Source organism: Ceratotherium simum, chromosome 29, assembly GCF_057802395.1.
Source record: "Ceratotherium simum simum isolate JZ-2026a chromosome 29, ASM5780239v1, whole genome shotgun sequence".
NCBI lineage: Eukaryota > Metazoa > Chordata > Mammalia > Perissodactyla > Rhinocerotidae > Ceratotherium > Ceratotherium simum.
The window spans coordinates 7,008,240-7,035,755 of NC_141928.1; the positions used below are offsets into that span (position 1 = coordinate 7,008,240).

The following is a 27,516-nucleotide window of genomic DNA, read 5'->3' on the forward strand; positions in this document are numbered from 1 at the left end:
CAATCAATCGTAGTTCAGGCACGCTGTCCCGCTGCATCAGAAGGGCTTAAAGGATTGCTTTTCTTGATATAAGTAAAAATCTTCCAGAAAACAAGAGGAAAGGAAAGGGAACCAATACTTGTGCCCTCATGTGCTCAACATTTTACATGTGTCCTTTCTTTTAATCTTCACAGTAACCTTTGAAGTAAGGAGCATTATTTCCGTTTTATAGAGGAGGAAACTGAGGCTTAGAGAAGGAAAATAATTCAACCACAGTTTTACAGCTTTCTGTGCAGGGCTATCCAAATCTGGCTAACACTGAAGCCTGTGCTCACCACCAGCTCCATTTTACAAATGAGGAAACTGACGCTCAGAGAGTTTAAATAGCTTGCCCAAGGCCACACACCTAATAAGTAGTGGAACACTAGGATCTTAATTTAACAATTAGAAAACATATCTCCTTTAAAAAATAAGATAGATAGACAGATAGAGGTATCTATACATCTAAGCCCCTGAATTAGATATTTATTCATTGCAAGCAGTTAGAATGGCCAAAAAGCCCTAAGAGAATTGTTTGCCTCTAACTACACCCTAGACCCTATACAGGGTCTCTCTTTGTCTAGATACCTTATTTCAGTGCTAATACTGTCCTTGTGATCAGATTATTCAGTGGGAATTTATATACACTCACCAAGATCATAACTTTGTGTTCTCTAGATGTTATTGAGAGGTGAAACAGGTGTACCTAACCCAGACTGACGCCCTGCGTAAATCAAGCATTTACACAGACAGGGTTTAGAATACCTCTTGTGAAAATTGCTTGCTAAGTAGGTCAGGTCACAGTATTTGTTAATAGTGAGAATTCCTTTTCTCAGAATCGCTCTCTCTTACTATAAGGGAAACTGAAGTGGGTTTAGTTCTTCCTAAAAAGAACTGTGCTGTATTTATTCATCTTTTTCTCTGCTGGTTTATTTATTTTGAACCCTGTTTGTTTCCATTGCTTTAAGATCAGTGGCGTCTTGTTCCTTTATTTTTTGAAGATTCTAACACTTTGAAACCTTTTCTACTTACCACCCAAACGCAGTGTAAGTTAAAGATATTTGCAGTGTGGTCTGATTCACCCAGTTCCTTATAGTTCTGCGGCTGTGGTTTTTAGTGGGTTCCTATGACTGTTTCCTGCTTACTCATCTTAAAAAGTTTCATCTTCATGTGGTCTCTGTTTTGCTTCGGTCCCTTCCTCTTCTTTAGAGCCGCAGGTGGTTTTTCCTCCTGATTAGCATATTTGCGCAAATGGACACTCTTTTTGAGAAGTCTCCAAGAACTCAGTCAAGATTAGATCAGTGTTTGACTAAAAAAAATATTCAAGCCTTGGCAGGAAGGGAAATTGAGGTGATTACTGAGGCAAGGTCTTTTTAGATAACCTGCAATTCACTTGCCATTTCCAAACAGCACACTTGAACTGTGTGCAGCATTGTTTGAATTTGTAACCCCTCCAACTCACCTGGCTGTTAATCTGCCTTGGGAGGTAGGTGGCTGGCCATTCTGATTATGTATCTAGCAGGCTTTGGAGTAAAGAGTTCCCAGAGCTGGTAACTGGGAGAGCAAAATATTTAAACACACACACTGAAGATGAGAGGGTGGGGGGAACTTGTAACTGAAAAAATACAGACCAAAACAGTTTTGACAGTTTAAATTTATTGTAACTCTATCCAACAAAGGAAACAGACTTGGTTTATCGGCAGGGGTTTTCAGCTCCACCCTTTCATGGAGGAGAACGATAAGCTAGTTAAGGCTGGGGTTGTTTGGATTCGAGAGATGCATCATTGTGAAATATTTCTAAAATGGGGCCCATTTTTGGAGTCCACAGTTACTCAGAAAAGTCAGTAGCATTAACTGAGGGAGAAAGAAAAGTTGGGGAGAAAGGGCCTAGTGATTCAGAGGAGGATTGGAACTCCAAAAATTCTTCATAGCTTGCCAGGAATGAAGTTTGTGCAGACGTTTAGAATACAGAGAAAGGGAGTCGGTATCTACTTAAACATTAGCTTTCAGCTTACCAAACATAGGCCGGGGAACAGGTGCTCATCTTGATCCTCGCCACCACACGGTGCGATGGATACGTTATTACCTCTATTAGGCAGGGGGGTGGCTCTGGGCTGCTACAGGTGGAGTCATTGTCCGAGGTCACCCAACTAGTTGATGCGGGAGGCTGGATCGGATGGAACCAAACACGTTATCTGTGGACCCATCGCCTTGCCTTTTACCCACTAAGCGGCAACGTGATTTCACGTCTGAGAGTTTCTTGGCCGATCAAGTTGGAAATCACTGGTTTCAGAGATTAGAAATCACTGGTTGTGCGTCCCTGGGTTCCTTCCCCAGCCACTCGAAGCTGCTCGGACGCTCTTGGCCCCGACGTCCCTGTCTGTGCAGGGCACAGACATCACCGTGGCAGGCGCCACTCCCCCCGCGCAGGGCTGCAGGCTCCTCGGGCCTCCGCGGTTCGCCGGCGGTGGGGAGAGCATCCCGAGCGAACTCTGGGCGGCGTGAAGGGCTGCCAGGGAGAAGACTGTCCTTACGTCCACAGCGCGCTCGGCGCAGGGGAGCAACCTCAGGCCGCGGCAGAGCACCGGTAATGACAGGGCCGGCTAGGTTCAAAGGGGAGCGGTTGTCCTGGGAGCAGAGAGTGTGGTTGCTAATGAGTAATAAAAAAATCGGCGGGGCAGTCCCCCCGGGGCCAGGCCCGGCCGCGCTCCCGCGTCCCTCCCCGCGCTTCCAGACCCCCCGCGGCGCGGGCCGGGCGGCGGGCGCCTAGGGGGCGGGGCGCAGGGGCGGGGCGCGCGCGTGCGCAAGCTGTCAGGCCGGCCCCGCCCCCCGCGCGGCCCCGCCCCGCCCGCCCCTCCCCCGCCCCCGCCCCTCCCCCGCCCCCGCCCCTCGCTCTCGGGTGTGGGGCGGGCGGGCTCTGCGGCGGCGGCGGCTGCTGGTTCCTCGGGCCATTTTGCTGAGGAGCGACGGGGAGGAGGAGCCGCCGAAGAGACCCCGGGCTTAGAGTGGCGAGCCGGAGGAGGCGGCGGCCGCGCGGGCACCGGACTTTCCTCGATCGCGGGGATCTCGAGGGGCGAAGGGATCGCCCGGGAGGGGACCGGAGAGCCCGCGCCCGCCGCGCGGCGCGCCCCTTCCCGCCCCCTGCACCATGAGCTGGGGCACCGAGCTCTGGGTGAGTGAGGGGCTGGGCCCGCAGCTGCGAGGGAAGGTGCCTGGCGCGCCCAGGAGGGGGCGCGGGCCGGGCTGCCCCGGGGGAGGCGATGGCGTGCTGGTCGGGGTCCCCGCGGCCTGGGGGCGAGGCGCAGGTCCGGGGGCCCCTCGTCGGCCTTGCCCCGAGCAGGAGCTGCGAGCCAGATTCGCCCTTCGGAGGCCAGCTGGTGTGGGTCCCCGCCGGCCTGAGCAGGGAGCGCGGATCTGGGTCCCCCGCCGCCGGCCGGAGCAGAGGGCGCTGGTCTGGGTCCCCCCGGCGGTCTGAGCAGGGGATGCGGGTCTGGGTCCCCCCGGCGGCCTGAGCAGGGGGCGCGGGTCTGGGGTCCCCGGCGGCCTGGGCAGGGGGCGCCCCGAGGCCATCCATGTGTGTTGGAAAGAGCCTTAATCCCTCGGGGAGAGTAGCCGATGCGCCGCGGACTGGCTTCGATGGGGGCGTGGAGGCCCTCGGATTTTCGGGGATGCGTTCTTTATTCGGGCGCCCGGCCCCGAGTTCCTGAAGCTGCTCTCTCCCGGTGGAGGTGCGCGCGGATCTCTCTTCCCGGGGGCGGGGCGGCCTTGGCGGGGCCAGGGCTGAGGTCTTGGGTTTGGGGGCCCAGGGGTGAGAAGTGGTGTCTTCCTTCTGGAGGCGAGGACTTTTGACTTGTGCCGGTTTGGGGCGCACTTGTAGTTGTTGAGAGGCAGCTCAGATCCTGGATTTGAGGTGGGGACTGCGGCGTTTGGCCTGGAGGGGAAATTCATCGGAGTTAGGGGGAGATCTTGTTATCACCTTCAGGAAGAGGCATTCTCGAGGTAAATCTTTAACTGCTCCGAGGAAACAGTTTAAAATGGGGAAGGTTGGCGGCGAGGGGCCCCCCCGCCGAGATCCTTAACCTGGGGGTGCAGATCGGTCAACAATGAGCGTGGTGTCTGGAAGCTGTCTCCCCGGACCCAGGGCGAATAGGGGATGCCGAGGAGGAGAAGCTGTGGGCCGTGGAATGAAGCTTGGTTCGCTGTCTTCCTCTGGATTCCTGGGGAAATCACTGGGTCAGGGATGGGCAGTGCAGTGTCCAGAGGAAGGGGTGGATGAAATCTCAATTATTGCACTGAAATGTTCTCAAGATGAGACATTGGCCGTGATGAACTCGAAAGTGCCTCCTTTCGGAATTCCATTTGTAAAGGGTGCGGAGGAGAAAAGTGTGGGGTGGTTGCTCTCTGAGCTGAGGCCAAGAAATCTCACGTCAAAATAAAACAAGGTAGGGGCAGCAGTGGAAACAGAGCGCACCCTCCCGTATTATTTATTTATTTTTTGCTTTAATTGTTTTTACATAACCATTTCTTAGGCTCAGAAGCAGCTACTGTTACTAATACCAAAATCCTGAAGGCAATAGCTCCCTTAAATTAAGATAATTCATTTTATAAACATCCTCTGTGTAGAGGGACTCATGGGAAAATTTCAGCTGCTGTTCACAAATACACATCTTAAAAATAAAATAACAGATGCTTTAAACATTTGCATACACCTGATTAGGCAAAATCTACCATTTTAAGTATTGTTTTTCTTTCCTCTTCTATTCCTTCTCCACTAGCTTATCTGGAGTCGGGGAACAAATCAGAAGTGATTTTTATCCAGAGAATAGAAATTTTGGCACAATTTTTCTTTTCACTTGTTCAAACAGGAGAAAGGGATTATGGAGGAAAAAATACAATATATTTCTAAGTGAAACAGGCTGTGGTTAAAAGGACTGAACACAGTGGTGGGCATTTCACTGTGATGTTGGTGAGTGTTATAGAAGGTGATCCAGAAGAGAGGAGGTAGCTATGAGAGGGAAATGGATAAAAGGGTTCCCATTGCCTGCATCATTCTGTACACTTCTTTTGGGGGTAGAGAGGTGGGAAGGAAGGCAAAGACAAGGAGTTGTTGAAAATAAATGGGAACTGGAATATATATGAATGATATGAAGTCTTGGATTTGCTTCAAAATAAATTGGGGTGGTGGTGGATGGGGCTCTTGATGAAACAAAAGTGGTCATGAGTTGCTAATTGTTGAAGCCAGGTGATGGGTACAGAAGGGCTCAGGATACTATTCATTCGACTGTAGATGCTTGAAATTTGCTACAATAAAAATAATTGGAAAAGATTTTTAAGGGAGAAGGCATGTAAACGACTTGAAATTTTTTTCACTTGGTAAGTTTACGGGGAAGTGTGAGTCAGTTAGCAGTTGTTATGTATGCAAGTATATGTCAGTGAAGAGTTAAAAAAAAAAAAAAAGACATTCTACTAAAAAGGCGGTCTAGTAGAGTTTTGGCCTTTGCCCTTGAGCAGCTTATAGTTTAATAGAGGGAAAGGAATGAACACACTATTTGTACTCATACGAGAAGGGCAAAATCTGAGTTTTAAGGTGAAATACCAAGAAGTATAAGAACAAGAAAATGTCTGTTTTCAGTTGCCTTATTTTATTAGTGGTATTTGAGATTTTAAAGAAAGACTGGAATAGTGAAGGATGCTGAAAGATAAACCTCTAGTTCTGCAGTGGTGACTGACTGTGAAATGCAGTGCGTTGGGCAGTGTTGGCCAGCTCCGTGCAGGGCGGTGATTGAGGATTTTCTTTGAATGTGGCTTTGGGATCATGCGCATGTGTAATGAGATAATGACGGGTCGCCCAAGTCGGCAAAATTATGCTTCTCGATGGAGAGAGACTGAGCTATGGTTTGGGCAGCCGTGAGTTATCTGTAACAGGTGGCACCTTTCATAGACCTTCACAAATACCACCAGGTTTTACACACATTTTGGGACTTTAGTCAAAGTCCATCTAGGCTTTTAAAATCTACAGGTTTCTTGGGGCTGCCTGGTGGCGCAGTGGTTAAGCGCGCGCACTCCGCTGCGGGGCCCGGGGTTCGCAGGTTCGGAACCTGGCACGCACAGACACACTGGTTGTTAAGCCATGCTGTGGCCGTGTCCCATATAAAGTAGAGGAGGATGGACACAGATCTTAGCTCAGGGCCAGTCTTCCTCTAGAAAAAAGGGGAGGATTGGCATCGGATGTTAGCTCAGGGCTAGTCCTCCTCACAAAAAAATAAAATAAAAAATAAATAAAATCTACAGGTTTCTAACACACACTTTACATTAAGGGCCTACTCTGAAGCCACATCCTGCTTTGCAGAGGGAGTAAAACCTTTCTCTCTCTTTTTTTTTTTAACACCTCTGTAGGAGTAATCTTTCATATTCTAGGAAATTTTTGAGAAGTCATGAAATGTCAGGAAGTTATCATACAACTATACAAATGGACTTAAAGCCCATAATTTGTAAAAATTTATTGGATTAGTTTGTAATTAAATTGGGACTTTCTATTTTTGTATTGGAAGGTCATACCAAGGTATAAATGGCTGTTTTAAAGTGATTAGGTTATAATAAAATGGTTTCTGTACTCTTCCTAACATTTCCTTTTAATCAATTTTTAAAATTTTTATTGAACAGCTACTATATGCCAGATACCCATCTGAGTCTGTAAGTCACATTATATGCATTGAAGGATATCTACTTGATTGAGTGAAAACATATAAAGTAGGCTTTAACTCGAGCCTGCAACATCAGAGTCAAAAGAGAGATTTATGTTTCTTTATAAAATGAACCAAAATGCATTTACTGAAGACTTTGTTAAAAATGTAATGTTAATAGGGTAATAGGTTGCATTGACTTGTTGAACTTGTGACTGGTCATTGAAGAAATGGCAAAGCAAGAGTTTCTTACATTTGAATGTTTTTTTCTTACCTACTTATTAGAAAGAGGTGACAAGTTATTGAAGTGTCAGTTCAACTTTTTTTTTTTCTTGCTGAGGAAGATTTGCTTTGAGCTAACATCCATTGTCAATCTTCCTCTTTTTTTTTTTTTTTTTTTGCTAGAGGAAGATTAGCCCTGAGCTAACATCCGTGCCGGTCTTCCTCTATTTTATAATGTGTGGGTTGCCACCACAACACGGCTGATGAGTGGAGTAGGTCCACGCCCAGGATCCGAACCTTCGAACCCGGGCTGCCAAAGCGGGGTGCGCCAACTTAACAACTATGCCAGTGGGCTGGCCCCTCAGTTCAACTTTTTATTGGCTTGATCATTAATGTGAAGTATGAATAAATCCATTGGAAGTTTTAGCTTTCCTCGTAATTATCCTGCTCTGGCAGCTAACCAATTACTCGGTGACAGAACCTACTTTTGTCTGCTAGTGTCCTCTCTGCCATCTTTATTTCTTTACTTTGGTGCTAATAAGAAGTAGAGGAGCCCAAAATACCAAAAGCAAGAGAGTGAACAGAGAGACCTGAATAATACTTATTGGTTAACTTAGTAAGAAGGGACCTGTGTTGATTGTGTGTAATTTTTGTTTAACCTGTGTTTTTAGGACAAAGCCAGGCGTGTAATGTGCGTTCAACAGGATGTTGAATATGCTGGTGTGCACTTTTACGAGGCAGCAGTGAGTTATCTACCAACTGTACTGGAACAATGCCTGGCTCATAGTAGGAGTTCAATAAATATTTATTGAATAAATGAATGAATCCTTTTTTTTACTTTGTTTTAAACGTTTGCTTTTTTATGGTAATGGGAGAGTAATTATAACACCTTTCCGCACTTTGGCAATTGTAAAAATTTTCCATAATTCGAGGCAACTTTTTTTATTCTTTCAAATAGATTTTGTTTATTAGAGCAGTTTCACAGCAAAATTGAGCGGAAGGTACAGAGATTTCCCATATACTCCCTGCCCGCAAATACAGCCTAGGCACATTTTCACCTTTAGAGGAAGGCTTCAAAACTTATGTCTTCTCTGTTGTTCATGCTCCTTATGCCTGATATATCTGTGTGTGTTTATATAAGAACACTTTATAGTGTATCAGAATTTTAAACTAGGCAATACTGATTCTTTTTTCATCTTCAAGTAATTGACTATTAATAGTTCTAGGTTTTGGAGAATCATTAACCTTTTCGTACTGCTGGATACCGAATGGAGGGCAGTACTAACAACAGTTCATAGCTCTTCTAGTGCTCTTTGTTCTTAACCCTTCAGAGATTTCTGTTGGGATAAACATAGCAAGACCAACAGGGGAGACATTACTCCCGGAACTATGGTGAGTGGAGCAGAACTGCCTCAGAAGATAGACTAAATCAAATTTAATTCTGCCCTCCCTACATCTTCATTAAAACAGGCTTTGCACACAGTCTTTTCTGGTTAGCAGATAACAAACAAAACATGGGAGGTCTGGCGATTTTGTGGCTGATATTTACACATCAGCTTGTAGCCTTCACTTTATATGTTAGATAGAACCCTGAAAATTGCATTTTTGTTGGTCAAACTGTGTTTCAAGCACCGTACAGGAGTTTTGTGAGTGTCCGTACTTACTGTATGACCACATTATAGCTTTTGATTTACATTGGTGCGACATGGAAAGTGCTTCTTTGAAGGTCTATTCAAATATCACCTACTTCCTAGCTTAAGCTAATATTGTGTTTCCTGCAAGTATTACTCATACTTGTTTCATCAACACCACCCACATTTAAAAATAAGTCTTTATTTTGACACGTAAAAGTTGCAAGCTACCAAGAATATACGAATGTCCTGGAAATTAATCTAATTAGGTTTTAGAAGGTGGGTGTGAAATCTACTGGAATTAGTGTTTATAATGAAATATTTGTTTCCTGTTTTAGTAATGTATACTAATACTAGCTTGAGCCTAGGGATGTGTCTAGTAAAAAACTTTAAAAAAATCATAAAGGGCCAAATATGCATATTAAAGAGTTAGTTGGGAATATAGAAGTTTTTAATATTGATTGATCACAGTCTTCCAATTGGGACCCACTTTTAACTCATAAACCTCATCCAATTTGTAAAATTCTCTGTTAAATTTGTACAAAGCTTAATAACCTCAATTGTTTAATGCTAGAAATAGATTCAAACCACCACCACCAACAACAAAAAAAGAGATAGCTGAAACGTCCAATTTCTTCTTGCAAAAGTTATAACACTTGTTCACGTTTAAACTATAATATCACATAAGATATATTGTGATGTGTTTTTTTAAAATTTAGAACATACCATTTAGTAATTGGAATGAGGTTTTTGATAAGAATTAGCTCTTAAGCTAACGTCTGTGGTTTTGGTGTATAGGGTTCAGCAGCTACAGGCTCATTTGTACTTCTCTGCTCTCTTTATGGGTTGTAAAAATAGGAATAGCTTATAATTGCATAAACTCTGTAGTTCTCATAATATTTTCACAAGCACCATGCCCTATTGCCTTAAACACTGTTGAATAATTATCAACATTGCCGATTATTGAGAGAGTATCATGTCTTAGGTGCTATGCGAAGTGTTTTCCATCCATCATCTCATTTATCTTCACAAGAATCTAATGAGGTCAGTACCGTTTATGCCAGCATCTGGGAAGAGGATGCTGAGATGGAGTGAGGAGTGCAGAGTTTTGCTGGGGAGTCACACCTCTGAAAGGAGAAAGGAGGAAGTGTGCTTGGGTAGAGGGAGCCGTCAGGCCAGAGTGCAGTCTGACAGTCTCCACCAGGCCAACGAGGAGCTCCTATTCAAGGAGCCTCACATGGGCCAGAAACAGCCAGGCCCTTGTATCGCTGCCTTGCTCATTCACTGGCCAAGGGCTGCCCTGAGAACACTGTGACCTTGGCTACCATCTTGCTCAGTCGTTGGTTAGGAGTTACCACAAGAAGACCATGACCTTGGCTCACAAGAGGAGGCAGACCCTAAAGGAGGCTATCTGTTAACCACACTCCTCGAAGGTGGGCAGCAGGTCTTTTCTGGAAGGGGGATCTGAGCAGCACATCTCTGCGCCTGCCGCACCATTATCATCCCCTTTTATAAGAGAGGAAATTGAGGCTCAGAAGAGTACAATGACATGCCCAAGGTCACAGAGTAGAAAGCAGAGATTCAGTCCCAGATGTTTAGGATGTAAGAGCCCTCCTCCCTTTCTTTTTTTTTTTTTTTTAATTTTTAAGTTAATACCTTCAAAATTTATTATTGTTTGAACTTTTTATTATAGAAATTTTCAAACATACTTAGAGAAAATACTATTATGACGCCCTGTGCAGTCATCACCCAGCTTCAAAATTATCAACATTTTGGGCTTCTTGTTTCATCTCTTTGCCGCACACAGTCTTCGTGAGCCCTCAGTCTTCTCCATCACACATTATAATACTACTCTGCTGCCTCAATTTCCTCTCCATTCATGGAATCCTGCAGATTCCAAAATTCTCCCCCATCTTTTAAAATATGAAAACAGAAGAGAACCAACTTATTAAGTGTCTGATGCACCCTTATTAGGGAATTTAAATGCATCCTTTCATAACCTGAGAAGGACCCTGTGAGTTTAATAATTATCTCCATTTCATGGATGTCTCAGAGAAGTGAAGTTACTTACCAGACTCGCCCAAACAATGAGTGCTAGTGCTAGAATTTAAACCCAGTTTTTTTTGTGACACTAAAGAAATGTAGTTTAAAAACTGCATCTTCAACACAGCAACTAGAAGTCTGTGCAACTATGACATACAACTATCTACTGGGGCTTTGGGGAGAAAAAGGGAAAAAAAAAAAAAAAAAAGGAAGAGGATTGGCAATAGATGTTAGCTCAGGGCCGGTCTTCCTCAGCAAAAAGAGGAGGATTGGCATGGATGTTAGCTCAGGGCTGATCTTCCTCACAAAAAAACCCCTGCATTTTCCGTATTAGTAGCTCGAAATTCCTTTTCTCCCCATTGCTCACTGGGATTTCCCCTGTCACTGATGGAGGTTTTGCTTTCTGCAACATTTGATGGTGCTCATATTGAGAATCACTGAGAATCAATGACTCACGGGGCTAGTGCTGCAGACCCAGCAGAAACTGTTATGAATGAAGCTTGTATTCTAGCAAGTGTTTCGTATATGTCTAGTGAGCCCCTCATTCTTTCAAATCCAATGGTATTATTTTCTCTTGTACCTTAAAAAAATTAGTTTGTAAAGGTATTAAGTTAAATAGAGTAATACCAAGTTTCTGATTTTGTGTCTAACAAAAGGATGTCTTGGTGAAAAGTATTTTTAATTAAATTGAGAAAGAACAAAGAGGATATAGATATTGACCATTTGGGAGGTGCTCTGGCTGTCATATGCAGGGCTTTCAGAGTCTTGGTTCTTGAGGAATGAGAAACTAAACATTTGCTCTCATATCTGTGGGAAAAGAAAACTAGGCACTTGTACAGGAAGCTATTCCCCTTGTACTTGTTTTTTGCATAACCCAAATTGGGAATGGGTTCCTGAAATGTATTAAAGTACCTAACGAGTTCTTGGGAGAAATGGTGTGGGCACTCCCAGGTGAGTGAGCCAGCCTGGAAGGGCTCTGCACTGCTTGCCTTATCTAACATTTATTAGTGCTGGGCAAGTCCTCACATCTCTGGTGCTCGTTTTCCCAACCTATAAAGTGGTATGATGCTGTATGATGATGCTTGCCTTCATCTTCACAAGCAGGCATAAAGTGAAGTGCTTTGAGATTGTTGGCTGAGAGGTGATGGGTACATACAAATTAGTATAGTCATGGGGACGGTTAAGGGGAAAAAGCCCTGTTCCCTGGGAACAAATGGCAGAACTCGCCCGCTGCAAGCAGGACCGGTGAAAAACGGGCAATTCACTGTCCTAGCCTTCGAGTTTTCACAGTGAAGCCTTTGTCCTTTGACTTAAAATTGTGTTTACATGTTAACAGTAAAATAAAATAACCTAATAGTGAGACAATGCCTGGGAATCATTGCTTTGGAAAGGAAATCTGGATTATAGGAGACCATGCAGGTTTATCTTTTCTTTCTTTCTTTTTAAATATAAAATACACTCCAAAACACTAACCATACTAATTTTTAGCAATATAGTTGAGTTTACTTAAGATATCATTTTAATGTTTTCCCTTGGGGGGAAATTGTTCTCTTTGGCTGTTATTACCACTTTTTAAAAAAGTTCTACTGAAGTCACAGTATTTCCCCCTCAAAAGCTGGATATTTGCTGCTTGAGACAGCTAACAAATTATTCTACATATCAGCTTAGTTTGAGACTGATTTGTTCTTAGCAAAGAAAACTGAGAAGTTTAAAAATACTTGCATTGGGGGGCCGGCCCCGTGGCATAGCAGTTAAGTGCGTGCGCTCCGCTTTGGCGGCCCAGGGTCACAGGTTCAGATCCCAGGCACGCACCGACACACCGCTTGTCAAGCCATGCTGTGGTGGCATCCCATATAAAAAATAGAGGAAGATGGGCATAGATGTTAGCCCAGGGCCAATCTTCCTCAGCAAAAAGAGGAGGATTGGCATCAGATGTTAGTTCAGGGCTAATCTTCCTCACACACACACACAAAATTTGCATTGGGACAGATATATATGGAAATGCCTAGAATGTTTGTTTGGGCAAAGAAATTTGGATTTCATGAGTGTGTGTGTGTGTAAAATATCTTTTTCACCAGGACTCTGAATTTTTAAATTTAAATTTTACTTATCCTTAAAAACAGGTTATCTATTTGCGTTGTTCAATTTTCACAAGATGCTAAGGTGTGCATGAAAAGTCTCCCTGTCATCCTAGGATAGATTTAATTCTTAATTGTCATTACTGTTTTTGGCAAGAGGGTTGGTGATGTTGGTGGCAAATAATTATGACTTTAGTATATAAAAGAAGAAACCAAACAAAATTATAAAAATTATATCAGACAAGAGATACAGACATGATGAGTATGGTTGAGACTTCCATATTTCATCCACAATTATCTATTTTTTGAGCATCTACTGAGTGTCAAGACATGGCTGTTGCCCTCAAGAAGCTTACGGTCTAGTAGAGGCACAGAAACGTAGAGAGGAGATGACAGTACAGTGTGATAAGGACTGAGAGTAACTACACAGCACCATGTACACCGGCGTGTAAGTCAGTTGGGGAGGAAGTGGCCTCCGTGTGAGTCCTGAAGGACTAGTAAGTTACACAGGTGAAGGATGGTGGTCAAGTCGGGAGGGTGATCTAGACAGAGACTTCCAGGAAGAGGGAGCAAATGGCAGGTCCAAAAGCCTTTAAGTGTAAGAGGACACAGAACTGGAGAATGAGCAAAACACATAAAAAGGAGCCTGAAAAGATAGACTAGCAGAAAACCAGGTGAGGACTGTGGCTTCACCTTTAGGGCACGCAAGGTACCCTTGAACTGCCGAAAGCAGGTAGCTAAGGGGCCAGCTTTTCAGTTTCCTTCCTGCAGGGAGGAAAAGGTTGGAAAGGAGCTAGATAGTGGCAGGGCAGGCCAGGCTAACTGGCTGATTGGATGAATCGTATGGGTTGGAGTAGAGAGCACCCCTCACGTTTTTATGTGGGTGAATTAGGTTAAAATGAATTGCTATGGAGCCTTGGATCCCTAAAGAAGACCTAGCAGTGTACGTCTTGAGTGGTGAGTCAGGGGATGGCGAGGGGAGGCCAAGTCACTGCTTTGGCTTGTGGGTGAAATAGTAGATCAGCCTAAGGTCCTTTTTTTCACCGCTGGGCACAAAACCAAAACCTGCAGTCACTTCTTTCTTCCCTCTCTTTGTTTCTGCTCTGTTGGCACAGGCTTCATAGGGTTGCCGGGGTCTGCACCTCAGCCCTTTTAAGCTGACAGATGTATTTTCAGTATGCCTGGAGGTGACTCACGCTAACCAAATTCCCAAGACTGATGAATAAACCAGAATGCAAATTTTAAAGGTATAATGAGAAGTATATCTATAAGGAGACTGGCTCTGCATGTTGGCTGATGTGCACATTTTCTCCCTGAAGGCTAATCTATATGGAAAGCAAAATTCTATACAAAGTTTCTTAGAGAGCAGAAAATCAAAATAGAGTTGGATAAATTTAATGGCTCGTGACACCAAGCTGTAGAAGCCTAAGGCATCTCTTTCTTCTAGAGGGATAGATCTACGTTAAGGACAGAATAGAGTCTATTTTATAGATGCTGTGTAGTTGATGCCTTTTTCTTTAACCTATTCTTTTTTTCTTTTTAATTTTATTTATTTATTTTTTTACCCCAAAGCCCCAGTAGATAGTTGTATGTCATAGCTGCACATCCTTCTAGTTGCTGTATGTGGGACGCGGCCTCAACATGGCCAGAGAAGCTGTGCGTCAGTGCGCCCCCGGGATCCGAACCCAGGCCGCCAGTAGCGGAGTGAGCGCACTTAATCGCTAAGCCACGGGGCCGGCCCCTTTAACCTATTCTTTCTTTAGACAGACTACAGGGTAATTGGTTATGTTTAGACTTTTAAAATTCTAATCTCTATTCAATCTTGCATCCCTGAGGTTACATCCAGGTACCCAGATTGGATGTTGGGTGTTCGTCATCTTCTCAGTTTCCGGCATTTCCCAAATTGGCAAGTCCGAGAATCTGTCATTTTAAAAGCTCTCCTAGGTAATGCTGATGTGAGTTAGTGACTTAATCACTACTTAACACGTTGATTCCTTCTCATGCATTCTCAGTTTTTGCTCATTTTTATTCTTTACAACAAATTTAAAATCTAGCAATATTTTGGAGCTACTTTCTTACCCTGCCAGTCACTTACAAACATAACCATTCTAAGGTGCTCTATTCTTTGTGGTTCTCTAGTTGTGATTTACTCAGGTATCAGATAAGTCAACATTAATTCATTCAACAAATATTATTGACTACCTACTGTATGCCAGACATTGTTCTAGGCAAAGAGAAAATGGCAGTGAACCAAACAGTAAAAAATTTTGCCCTTATATGTGATCTCTCTATGTAATATATCTGATCATGATAAATGCTATGGAGAAAAATAAGGGTGTAAGAGGCTGAGAACTGCAGGATTAGGGTTGATGGGGAGAAGAACAGAAGCTTAATGCTGGACATTTCGCAAGATGCCATTAGCTATCTAAGTATCTAATATCTAGTAGGTAGTTGAATATATGTATCTGGAGCTCCAGGAACAGGTGCAGGCTGTTTGGGTCTATTGGGTCTGATTACCCAATATAAGTTTGGCAGAATTACATTGGTAAAAATGGTAAAATTCTAAACTCTTGGCATAGTTGTATTCCTCCAAGCACTCTTATCTAACTTTAGAACCCTGTCACTTAGTAACACTGTCAGAATATGTTGCCCTTTTGGACAGTGGCCGCGCTCTCTGTTTGCTGAACTGTTTACCTTACAGAGAATTGTTACGTGAAACTTGTTTTAGATTGGGAGGGGTGTCGACCATTGAGAGTTGATTGGTCTTGTAAATTATTCTAAGAGCATAATAAACAGATCTTGAAGCTTTGATATGCTTAGTAGTAAAACTAATGTACCCATTCATCAATGCAAAAAATAAAAATAAATGAGCACTGATGGGCATTCAATTTTTGGTAACAATCAGAAATTAATGTCACACATACATCATTTTAATAGCTTTTTGTAGACAGTCTAATAGCTTCAACTCTACTTTGAAAGCCGCCTGTGTGCTTGTTCTGACATTTGGAGATGAATAAAGTTTAGAATTACTCAGTGCATGCCTTGTTGACTGAGATCTCTGTTGTACCTGATATTGTTTCAATTTCCTCTCTATATTTCTCAGAGAGTGTTTAAAATTGGTAATACTAGATCACCAAATAAATCAGATTTGGGGGGAACTCTACTTCAGGTGTGTGACAGATTCTATTCTGCAAAGATGGCTGTTAACAGTATCTCCCATTCCACGTGTTCTTACAATGTGACCTCAAGACTCCTCCCATTGAGGGGTGGGAGAGGGCTTATGTTTCTTCCCCTTGAACCTAGGCACATCTTTGTGACTGCCTTGACCATAGCGTATGGTAAAAGTGACACTCTGTGATTCCCGAGGCAGGATCAAAAATCACCGTGCACTTTTGCCGTGCTGTTTAGGACGCTTACTCTTAGCGCCAGTACCATATTGTTAGGAAGCCCAAACAGCCCACAGAGACCATATGGAGAAGCCAACGGTAGAGGTTCCAGCTGACAGCCTAATTGAGGTCTCCACTAACAGTCATAATCAGCTGCCAGCCATATGAGTGAAGGGCTTGCAGATGATTCTGGCCCCCAGCAGTTGAGTCCCCACAGTCTTCAAGCCTTTCCAGTTGGGGCCATGGAGGAACAGAGACAAGTTTTCCCTGTCATATTGCTAACCCATAATAAAATAGTTCTTTCCCACTGAGGTTTGGGGGTGATTTGTTATACGACAATAACTGTAACAGTATCCTTGAATGTCATAGTAAAGAGTAGTAACACTACCCTTGTTCGTTTATTAAAGAAGAGGACTACCATGTGTCCTTTTATTCTAGTCTAAAAATAAAATAACATCACTTTTTCTTTGAAGAAATCCCTTAGAATATGAAATTGAAAAGTTGAGGAGCATTCAAGAAATTTTTATACTTATTTTCTCTGAAGATGACGGATTAGGAAACTGAGAAGCTCTGACATGAAGACGTGAAGACTTATAGGAAAAAAAGTCCTTAAACTCAGTTTGTTCTAAAGTTCTTGTCACAAGATTGTGCACTTTGAATATGATGATTCTGTGTCGTTCTTTATAAAATCTCAGAGGTTTTACATTATTGTCACAGCCATCAACCCACAGAAGAGGATTATTTCATTGTAATTCCCTTTTGTAAGAAATGGTTTTGCCAGTTTTTCTCCCTAAAATTCATCTCCTTTTCTTTCAGATGTAAGCCATGCTGATCCACTTCAGAAGTGTTATTTGAGGAATATCAAATAAAATGCAAAATTTTCTAGAGTTTTAGTTCTGAAATACCATCAGTGTTCTGGAGGCAATGAGTCTGCCAGACTACAGATCTTGGTGACTGAGATCTCTGTTGTACCTAAGCATATGGATCTGGTTCTCCCTCTGCTACTCACAGCACTCTGCTTATGTTAAAATTCTTTTTTCTTAAGAGTTCTACAATTTAATCAGTGTGTCATATTGTTCAAGAGTATGGGTCTGGAGCCAGAGTGCTTGGTTCATAGCCTCATACTAACTAGCTGAGTAATTTTGGGCAAGTCATTGAAACTCAGTTCCTTCCTCTGTAAAATGGGGATAATAATAGTGCCTACTTGACAGGATTATTGAGAGTGTTAAATGAGTTAACGAATACTTAGAGTAGTAAATGTCTGACACAATAAGCTATATGAGCATTGGCTGTCATTATTCACCTTCACATGTTGCTGGTTGTGGTCACATTTTGTTCATGGCTTGAATTCCATGTCGAGAAGAAGCCAAATGGGCACTTCCTTGGCAGGGGTATTGTAGAAGTGATCAACGAATTGGGTGTAAACTAGACTGCATGACCACAAGTCCCTTCAACTCAAATGTCCTAAGGTAATCTGAGTTCCAGGATCAACTGACACCAAAATGGTTGTCCCAGGAGTACTGAGTCATAATGAACGGAGAAGACATCAATGTTGATTATGGTAGAGTAACTACTTCCAAGGCTAGAAACTCTATTTAGCAATTTTATGTATAGTTCCCACACTGTAGCTCAAAGAAATACTAATAATGTTAATAGGAGGTTTGTAAAAGTTTCAACAATTCAAAAAGTGACACATAAATAGAATCATTAGGCACATTCCCTAAGTGGTCAGGCGCTCTGTCCATGGATTGAATGTCTTGGGTGTGACTCCATAGGCAAAAATATTAGGGACTGTTTTGCTCAACAAAAACTTTTTGGCTGAAACCTGAAAGGCTTGTAGTTAATTTATTTTGTCACTTTGGTAGATCAGCAAGTAAATAGGTAGGTAAATAATACCATTCCAGAAAAACTTTAGGCAGCCAGTTGTTTCATTTCTAGCTAAAAGTATTCAACCACCTGATGGAAATGAAATGCAAGATGATGACTTCTTTCTTCTTCTCTTTCTGGATTTCTTTGGATTATGAAGTGCCAGTAATTGTCTGAGAAAGTGGAATGAACAGCCAATTAGATGAGAAGAAAACCCTCAAGAAAAGTTGGAAGCAGTTGATTGGGATAAAGAATGTTTTTGATAACTCCAAGCAGATCTATAAATTGTCTTTGATTATTAAAAAAAAAGATTGAAAACTTTAAAAGTCAATTGCAGAAATGGGCAAAGGATAGTCTCCATCAGCTGTGTTCACTTAGGTGTCACTAATGTGTGGTCTTCTATAAAAAGATCTGTTTGTTTAAAAATAAATAGTATTTGCATGAGGTATAGACCCCGCCCAGATTACATGTTTGGAGTGTGGGGGCTGGCTGTTCAATGATTGCAAATGTAGGCCAAGCTGCAGATTATACTTGTCTTGATTTTTCAGTGTGGCAGAGACCAGAGTAGCTCAAAGGGAGATTAAAGGATGCTATTTTATACACTAACTATTTACTTGGTAGTCTTTGAATGGTGAGCCAGTCCTAGGGACGAGGCAATCTCATATGGGGCAAAAGTAAAGAAAGAAAAGGAGAAAAGAGAGACTAGAGGGAGTGTAGGATTTGCTAATGTGGATGGAAAGTTGACCTCAGGGAAACTGGGTAAATGCTAAAAGCCCCAAGTGAAAAGGAAGACCCATCTCTTAGATCCTGTAGGCAGCTCCAAGGGCTACTGTGGGGAGAATACTTAGGAACCTGGGTTACCTAATATGGAATGCGTGAGGCTCAGACCTGAGCACAAACCTAACAAGGACTTACATCTCAGAGGAAAAGCTAAATTTAGACAACCCCTTTATCTTTCTGGCCCCCTACCCCCAACACACTCCCTCTTCCAGCCTCATAGGCCTTCTCGTCCTTCACACACACCAGCCTGCTTCTCCCTCGGGGTCTCCTGCTTTGTCCTAGCTTTGTCCTCCACCAGGACGCTCTTGCCCCGAGCAGTTTCGTGGCCCTTCGCCTCCTCCCGCTAACCCTACTTGTGTGTAGTTTTGCCCTTGTAATATCCTTCATGCAGTTACACATTTTAATGAACTCTAAGAGTTCAGCCATCATAGAAAATGACTCTGTTAAAGAAGCAAAATTGGGGAAAGAAAAGTCATGATTTCAAAAGCCTGATTCATTTCTTATTTGTTTATGTATTTTTGAATAGGCAACATGTGAACATGGCATATATTTCTCAAGTGACCCCCTTCTCCCTCCCTGGAGGCAACCACGGTTACCAGTTTCTAGTGAGTTCTTCCAGAGAGCTAAGTGTTTATAAACAAATACCGCACCCCCCATACTAATGTTAGCATAGTAGTCACACTTTTTGGTACCTTGCTTTTATCACTTATAATATCTTGGTGTTTTTTTCCTTAGCTGCTCATTCTTCTATTCTGTTGTATGGATATATTGAAATTTGTCATGGTCATTTCAGTTGTTTTCAATATATTTTCCTATTAAAAATAGTAGAGATTGATAGTTTGGTACGTGTTATTTTGCATATGTGTAAGTATATTCAGAGGATAAATACCAAGAACTTGGATAGGTATGGCCAAACCACCCTCAAAAGAGTCCAACATAGTGCTCTCACCAGCCATGTAATAGAGTTTCTGTGTCCTGCCTTCTCCCCAACAGTGTATTGACATAGGAATACCTTAGAAAGGTATTGACATAGGAATGACTTAGAAAAAAGAAGTTAGGTTAAATTTAATCTCCAAGAATGTTTTATTAGAAAACAATCCAATTTAGATAAAAAGTCTCTTTTAACACCATACCATTCTAAATTTAGATTGATTACCATACTCTTTTTTGTCATACCTTATTGAAAAAATATCCTTTAAAACAATAGTTTATAACCATATAACGTGGTATACAATAGCAGCTATATTTCTAAAAATTGAGTTTATTCTTGGTATACAAAGGAAAGTGTGGCTATTTGTCTGACATTTTTATTTTTGAGGATATTAAAACAAAGTATGTTGTTCTATACTTTTGGACTCAAAACTTTGTAAACTCGTAGAAAATTTGTGCCTTTCCTAGTTGTAATTATGTAAAATATGCCTGATTAGTATATCAAGCAGTACTCTTTAACAGTAAAAGTAAGATATTCCTTCAATGTTATTTAATATCTGTACCAAGAGCCCAAATGGCCTGTTTACAGGTTCTGTATTTTAAAGTATTTCTGTGAAAACTGCAAGTTACCCATTTTACTATGTCTATTTTCCAGATTAATAGATTTAGTGTTTATCAAACTTTCCTCGAGAGGTAAGCTCCATTGAGGACAAGGTTTTTTTATTTGTTTTGTGCAATACTGTATCACCAGCATGTAGACTAGTACCTTACTCATAGTAGATACTCAATAAATAAGACAGTTGCCAAACTGGAAACAGTCTTGGATTTTGCCCTCTAACAGCACACCAGTTCAGCCTCTTATCTAATTCGTGTGACTTCCAAATGTAGATTTAAAAAGTAGTGAGAGGGGTTAGTTTTAACGAAAGTGATATAAAGTTTTAAAATTGTTTGTATTTATTGTCACAGAAGTGGGGAATCAAAGGAGATTGTTTTCCAAAGAAGGTCTACAAATGGCCAACAAGCACAGGAAAAGATGCTGAACATCATCAGTCATTTTGGAAATGCAAATCCAAACCATAGTAAGATACTACTTCACGCCCACTAGGATGGCTATAATCAAAACAGTGGAAAAGAAGTGTTGGGCGAGGGTGTGGGGACATTGGAACCCTTGTACATTGCTGGTGGAGATGTAAAATGGTTCAGCCACTGTGAAAAACTATTTGGCAGGTCCTCAAAAAATTAAACATAGAATTACCATATGATTCAGCTGTTCCACTCCTAGTGATAAACCTAAAACAGTTGAAGACAGGTGTTCAGATAAATAATTGTACAGGAATGTTCCTAGCAGCACTATTCACAATAGCCAAAAGGTGGAAAAAACCCAAAAGTCCGTTGACAGATGGTGGATAAACAAAATGTTATATATCCACAGTGGAATGTTATTCGGCCATGAAAAGGAGTGAAGTACTAACATGTGCTACAACTTGGATGAAACACTACAACCTCAAAAACATTAAGCCTAGTGACAGAAACCAGAACACAAAGGTCACATACTGTGTAATTCCAGTGATATAAAATATCCAGAATAAGTAAATCCATAGAGACAGAAAACAGATTTGTGTTTGCCAGGGGCTGGGGGAGGGAAGAGTAGAGAGTACTCTCATTGGGTATGGGTTTTTACTTTAGGATGATGAAAATAGTTTGGAACTAGATAGAAGTGGTGGTTGTACAACATTGTAAATATTATCAAATGCCACTGAATTGTTCACTTTAAAATGGTTAATTTAATGTTATGTGACTGTCACCTGAATTTAGAAGAAAAAAGGTAAAAAACAGGTTGGTACTGGGTATCTGAGTTATCTCTAAGATGGCAGAGCCATAATTGGGGAAGCTCCGTGGTCTTTGGAAATTTAAAAGCCAATGTAAATGCCATATGAAACAATTGATCTTTAACTCCTCAGAGGGTTCTATAAATTTTCTTCCAAGTAATTAAAGGATTGCTGTTTTATGTCTGAAGTCTCTTTAATGATTGTCTAAATGCTCTTGTTGCAAAACAGGTTATAAGGGTATATTAGGTGCTATTTAAAAATACACCCACAACATTAAACCAATCTCAAATAATTAATTGGGAACTGTTCTCTCTGCAAATTAATTTTCCACCAAATCAGTTGTTAAGCTACTACTAAAACCAGTATTTAGTGGCTTTCCGTCAAGTTGGCTAATGGTGGTGTTCTCCGAGCATGTGGGAGACGTGAGCTGAAGTAGAAGAGAATGGAGTTCCCAGTGAGCAGTCAAGGTTGACTTTTATTTTTTTTTGTGAGGAGATCAGCTCTGTGCTAACATCTGCCAATCCTCTTTTTTTTTTTTTTGCTGAGGATGACTGGCCCTGGGCTAACATCCGTGCCCATCTTCCTCCACTTTATATGGGACGTGGCCACAGCACGGCTTGCCAATCAGTGCATAGCGCGTCGGCGCGCGCCGATCTGAACTTGCGCACCCTGGGCTGCCACAGCAGAGTGCAAGCACTTAACCGCTTGCGCCACCGGGCTGGCCCCAAGGTTGACTTTTTTACACCTTACTGTAATTACAGCGTGTGACTGGAAGTAACTCTTTGGTTCTTTTTTAAAGCCACTATAGTCATCATTCAATTTACCTGTGTTGTAACTCACTTCCATAAACACGTATTGGGCAAGACACAGAGCTAGGTGCCGTGGGGGAAAGACATGAAAATACTTGACAGCTGTCCTTAAATTTAATAGGGGTGAGATTTCCAGAAATTGCTGTAATAATTTTTCATTGCCTAAAAACCCATCAGTTCTAAAAGACCAGTTTTATGTTATCTTATATCAGAAGTACTTTGAAAAAGTAGCCAGCAATTTGACATTGTTTTGAAGTCTTTTTTTTTAAACAGAGATGAGAATCTATGTGTATCTGTTTAATAGTGATTTTAATTAGTCTCAGTAATGGAGATGTTAGAACTAAATCTGACTGTGCCCCGACACCCACAACCTACAGGGGCCAACCGAATTTTATAGTCTCTTGTTCCTGCGATGGGAATGGAGGGCTGAGAGCTGCCTGCCACTTGAGAAAATGGCAGCTTTTCAAAGTTCTTGAGTGCTGATCTCCCTTGAATCTGTTAAGGCATTCAGAGCAGAGTACAAGAAACTTAAGGTTTGAATTGGACTGCATCTCTGCTGAGTTGGCGTAGCATATTAATTCTCTGTTCCTATTGGTAACTTTGAGTGTTGTTACTAAATTCTTAGTACCTTTTGTTTTTATGTTGATGTGAGGTAGTTTAAGTGTTACAGAAACAGTAGTGTTAAAGTTATGATTGTACTGTTGGTGTGAAATAGACAACACTTAGTAAACCAAAAAGGAAAAAAAAATTCCTAACAAGAAAAGTTAGAGGGTGGTTCTAATGTACCCTGATTAAATGAGAAAGTCCATGTTCACGTGTTGCTGATGTGAAAATAAACATATGTCACATTGTCTCCTGGGCAGAGTCACTGCTATTGAGGCCATTTGTATCACGCTAGGCTTTTCACAGCCAACAGGAATTTCCCTCTTAGTCTCCACATTGAGAAATGTGATTAAAACATAGTTCTGTTGCCTAAAAGGCAAATTATCAGAACAGCTGTAAAAGGGACTTGTAGTGGTTACTTGCAAGTTCTGTAGCCTTTATTATTTTTTTTAATCTAGTGGGTTCCTGTGAAAATAGTCCAGTGTTTATATAGATAAAATCAGCATTGTGCATTTGACCTCTTGAAAAACTTGAGGTTTCTCTCTGGCCAGCCATCAATCTGAAAAACAAAATAAACAACAAAACAAGCAGGGGTGGTATTGTTTATTTCTTTCCAGTTAATTATTGCCAAATTTGAATCTATGTGGCAGAGTTTGGCTCCAGATGGAGCAGTCATGATGATCTGTTTTGGTGCTTTACTCATTGATTTTTGTAAACATAAGAGCAAATTACAAAATTGATATTCTGAAATATTTTCTTAAAATCACTCCATGGATATATCTTTCATCCAAAATCATTATTCAACCCATAAAGACTTTTTATGAAACCAGTGCAATCTAATTGTCAGTTTAATCCAAAAACTCAGCTTGGTTGGTTTATGTTGGCTTTTGTCTGGGGAAAAACAATGATGTGATTGTCTTTTTTGATTTATTATTGTACTGTTGCTACCTAGCAAAATATGATTCTTACTTGTTTGAAATAAAGTCCCCATTTCAGGTTTTCAGGGGGCAGAATTTTCAGAGTTTGTAGAAATTCTCCTAGTACAATTTAGCTACATTATATTCTTCCCCCACCCCAGCTTTATTGAGATATAATTGATGTATAATATTGCATAAGTTTAAGGTGTACAACCTGTTGATTTGATACATTTATATACTGCAAAATGTTTACCACCATAGCATTAGCTAACACCTCCGTCATGTCACATAATTACCATTTCTTTTTTGTGGTGAGAACATTTAGGATCTACTCTCTTAGCAACTTTCAAGTATGTAATATAGTATTATTAACTCTAATGACCATGCTGTACATTAGATCCCCAGAACTTAGTCTAAGTGGAAGTTTGTGCCATTTAACCCACATCTCCCCGTTTCACACACCCGCTGGTAACCACCATTCTACTCTCTGTTTTTCTGAGTTCAGCTTTTTTAGACTCTACATATAAGTGAGATCATACAGTATGTCTTTCTCTCTCTGACTTACTTCACCTAGCATAATGCCCTCAAGGTCCATCCATGTTGTCACAAATGGTAGGATTTCCTTTCTCATGCCTGAATAATATTCCTTTGTTTATATATACCACATCTTTATCCATATATTCTTATTTTTAGTAAGTGGTAAGTAACCATATATAAAAGTGGACTCTTTTGACTGCATTACAATAATGCAGATATTCTCTATATACTATATGTCAGGTCTAAATATAAAATTTTGATATAGTGAAAATTACAGTGAACCTTAGTAATTCTTTTTTCTTTCTACAGTAATTTTTAATTAGCCGCGTATAAGATGTCATTTGACTCTCTCAACACTAGAAATATGTTTTTAAGTTTAAGAAATTTCTCACTAACACTGGCTCTTTATATATTACTAAAATAGTACTTTTGCCAAAATATTCATTCTTTCTCGGCTGTCCTGGGGGAATACAGGGGTGATCACAGACAGACAGAGGGTGTCTGCCCTCAAAGAGCTTGCTAATCAAATAACTACCCAGATAAATGTGGACTTATACTATGATCAAGGCCACAGAAGAAAGGTACATAATGTTATGAGACCACATGTATTAATATGTGGTGCATATTAGCTGGACTACACTGGGAAGCCGGCTAAGTCCAGGGAATTTTAAGAGGCTTCCCTCGAGAAGTGACTATTGTCTTGCTAGTTTAAGCTATCTTTACAAATACTGCCTGAGAAAAAAAATTACACAGCATGCCCACAATTTACCACATATTAAATTATTCATAATTCTTAAACAAAGGCTCCATGTCCTTTTTGTTCATTGGCATTTCTTGTAAATGCCTGATAATGCTGAGAGAACCATCCAAGACAGCATTTCCTGGATTTGAGGAAATCCTGACTTTTCTGGGTGTCGGTGTGCTTTTTAAATAGTACTGTATTGTTTTGTTATCAATGTTGCTTTTTAAAATAAAGAAATAAAGAGAACAAGCCTAGGAATAAAAAGAATCTCTTTTTTTGAAGGTAAAATATCTGTGCAGACCTGCATGGGATGTTTATAGCAGCTTTATTCGTAATTGCCCAAACTCAGAAACAACCAGAGTGTCCTTCAGTGAGTGAGTGGATAAACAAACTGTGGTACATCCAGACAATGGAATATTTTTCAGCAATAAAGAGAAATGAGCTATCAAGTCACAAAAAGACGTGGAGGAACTTTAAATGCATATTGCTAAGTGAAGGAGCCAATCTGAAAAAGCTACATACTGGCTGATCCAACTATATGACATTCTGGAAAAGGCAAAACTGCAGACAGTAAGAAGATGAGTGGTTGCTGGGGGTTAGGAGGAAGTGAGGGAGGGATGAATAGGTGAAACACAGGGGACTCTTAGGGCCATGAAACAATTCTGTTTGATACTGTCATGGTGGATACATGACGTTATTCATTTGGCAAAACCAGTATAATGTAGAACACAAAGTGAACCCTAATGTACACTATGGACTTTCGTTAATAATAATGTATCAGTGTTGGCTTCTCAGTTAAAACAAATGTACCACACTAATGCAAGATGTTAATAATAGCAGAAACTGAGGGGGAAGTATATGGAAACTCTGTACTTTCCACTCAGGTTTTCTGTAAACCTGAAACTCTCTAAAAAAATAAAGTCTATTAATTAAAAAGTAAAAAAATAAATCAGTAAGCCAAGATCATTAAGTAACCTATTATGTCACTGAATATGTTGTTAGTCCTGTGAGCTGTTGCAAAGGAAAAAAAAATGTCTACAGGTTTTTATTTTAAACTTAATCTGTATTGATTCATTTCCTGCCTGTTAAAGAGACTTTTTTTTCCAGAGGATAATGTTTTACTGATGTATGATTTTATAAAAAAAGATCTTTCTGAAGATTCTATTTATGAGTTAAATATGTTCTGTTTTTATAAAAGGTTGTATTTTCAGGAATATTTTAAAAATTCACATTTATAATGGTGTTAGGTTGCAATAGTGAGGCTGTGGTCTGCTCACTTGGTTGGGCTATATTTCTGTTCACATTTACTTTTAATAAGTAAACAAACAAATCTTCAAGCAAAATTCTGTGTTGGAGATACTTTGGGTTGCTGAGAGGAAAACAATAAGGTTAACTATTTTAAATCTTTCTTGAAGCAAAACTTGAACTTGACTATTGTTTTAATTGCTGTTTATAGTACCACTTATTATTATGATTATAAGGAAGCCTCTTCTTGTATTGTTGGAATTTATTTCCCTTACCTGGAATAAACATGGGTTTAAAATGCCGTGGAAATTTGCATTGCACTGCCTGAAGGACGTGGAAAAATGTCATAATTTTATTTCAGCATTTTGTAAGATAACATTTACAGTAAACATTTAAAATTTTACATTTTAATATTTGCAATAAACTTCACAGTTGACTATTTGGGAGTCTAAAGATAGTCTTATGATTATGACTATCTTTAAGACTGGGTCCGAGGCCCAGTTCCCTCCTCTCTGTTTAAAAAGTTCAAATACACATACATGCCCACTCAACCTATAGTGGTTAGTAGATTTTTGACTCAGGAGACCACCACAAAATGCCCTCCCAACCCCTAACAAGGCAGATGAGAGTTTCAGTCTTACTAACTTCTTTCACTAGTGTGTTTCAATTCTTTTTTTTGGTGAGGAAGATCAGCCCTGAGCTAACATCCATGCTAATCCTCCTCTTTTTGCTGAGGAAGACCGGCTCTGAGCTAACATCTATTGCCAATCCTCCTCCTTTTTTTTTTTTCTCCCCCAAAGCCCCAGTAGATAGTTGTATGTCATAGCTGCACATCCTTCTAGTTGCTGTATGTGGGACGTGGCCTCAGCATGGCCGGAGAAGTGGTGTGTCAGTGCGCGCCCGATTCGGATCCCCAGGCTGCCAGTGGCGGAGCGTGCGCACTTAACCGCTAAGCCACTGGGCGGGCCCTCAATTCTTTTTCCATCTCCATAGAGACTAAAATTATAGACTTTGGAATCAGGCTTGGGTTCCAACTCCAATTCTACCTGGCTCTGCAATCTTATGTCAAAAAGTCAGACATAGTACTGACTATACCTTGGGGTTGGGTGGGGGCAGAAAGATATAAGGTTCATCAGGGATCTAGCACAATGTGAGCAGCCAACAGCAGAAATCAAGAGCAAGGCTTGTCTTAAGCGC

General features: G+C 41.1%; 1 protein-coding gene across 16 annotated transcripts in view; it reads left to right on the plus strand.

The window, feature by feature from the left end:
* Positions 1-2,939: 2,939 nt before the first annotated feature.
* FNBP1 (formin binding protein 1) overlaps positions 2,940-27,516 on the plus strand; it is a 127,115-nt gene continuing 102,538 nt past the window's right edge. For 5 of the 16 annotated variants that reach the window (XM_087418925.1, XM_087418932.1, XM_087418923.1 and 2 more), the window contains exon 1: positions 2,941-3,190. In XM_087418925.1, the coding sequence (XP_087275051.1) occupies positions 3,167-3,190 (24 nt within the window). In that variant the 5' untranslated portion in view covers positions 2,941-3,166. Of the gene's footprint in view, positions 3,191-27,516 lie in introns of all 16 variants that reach the window. The other 11 variants (XM_087418924.1, XM_014782250.2, XM_087418930.1 and 8 more) reach the window with 4 other exon arrangements.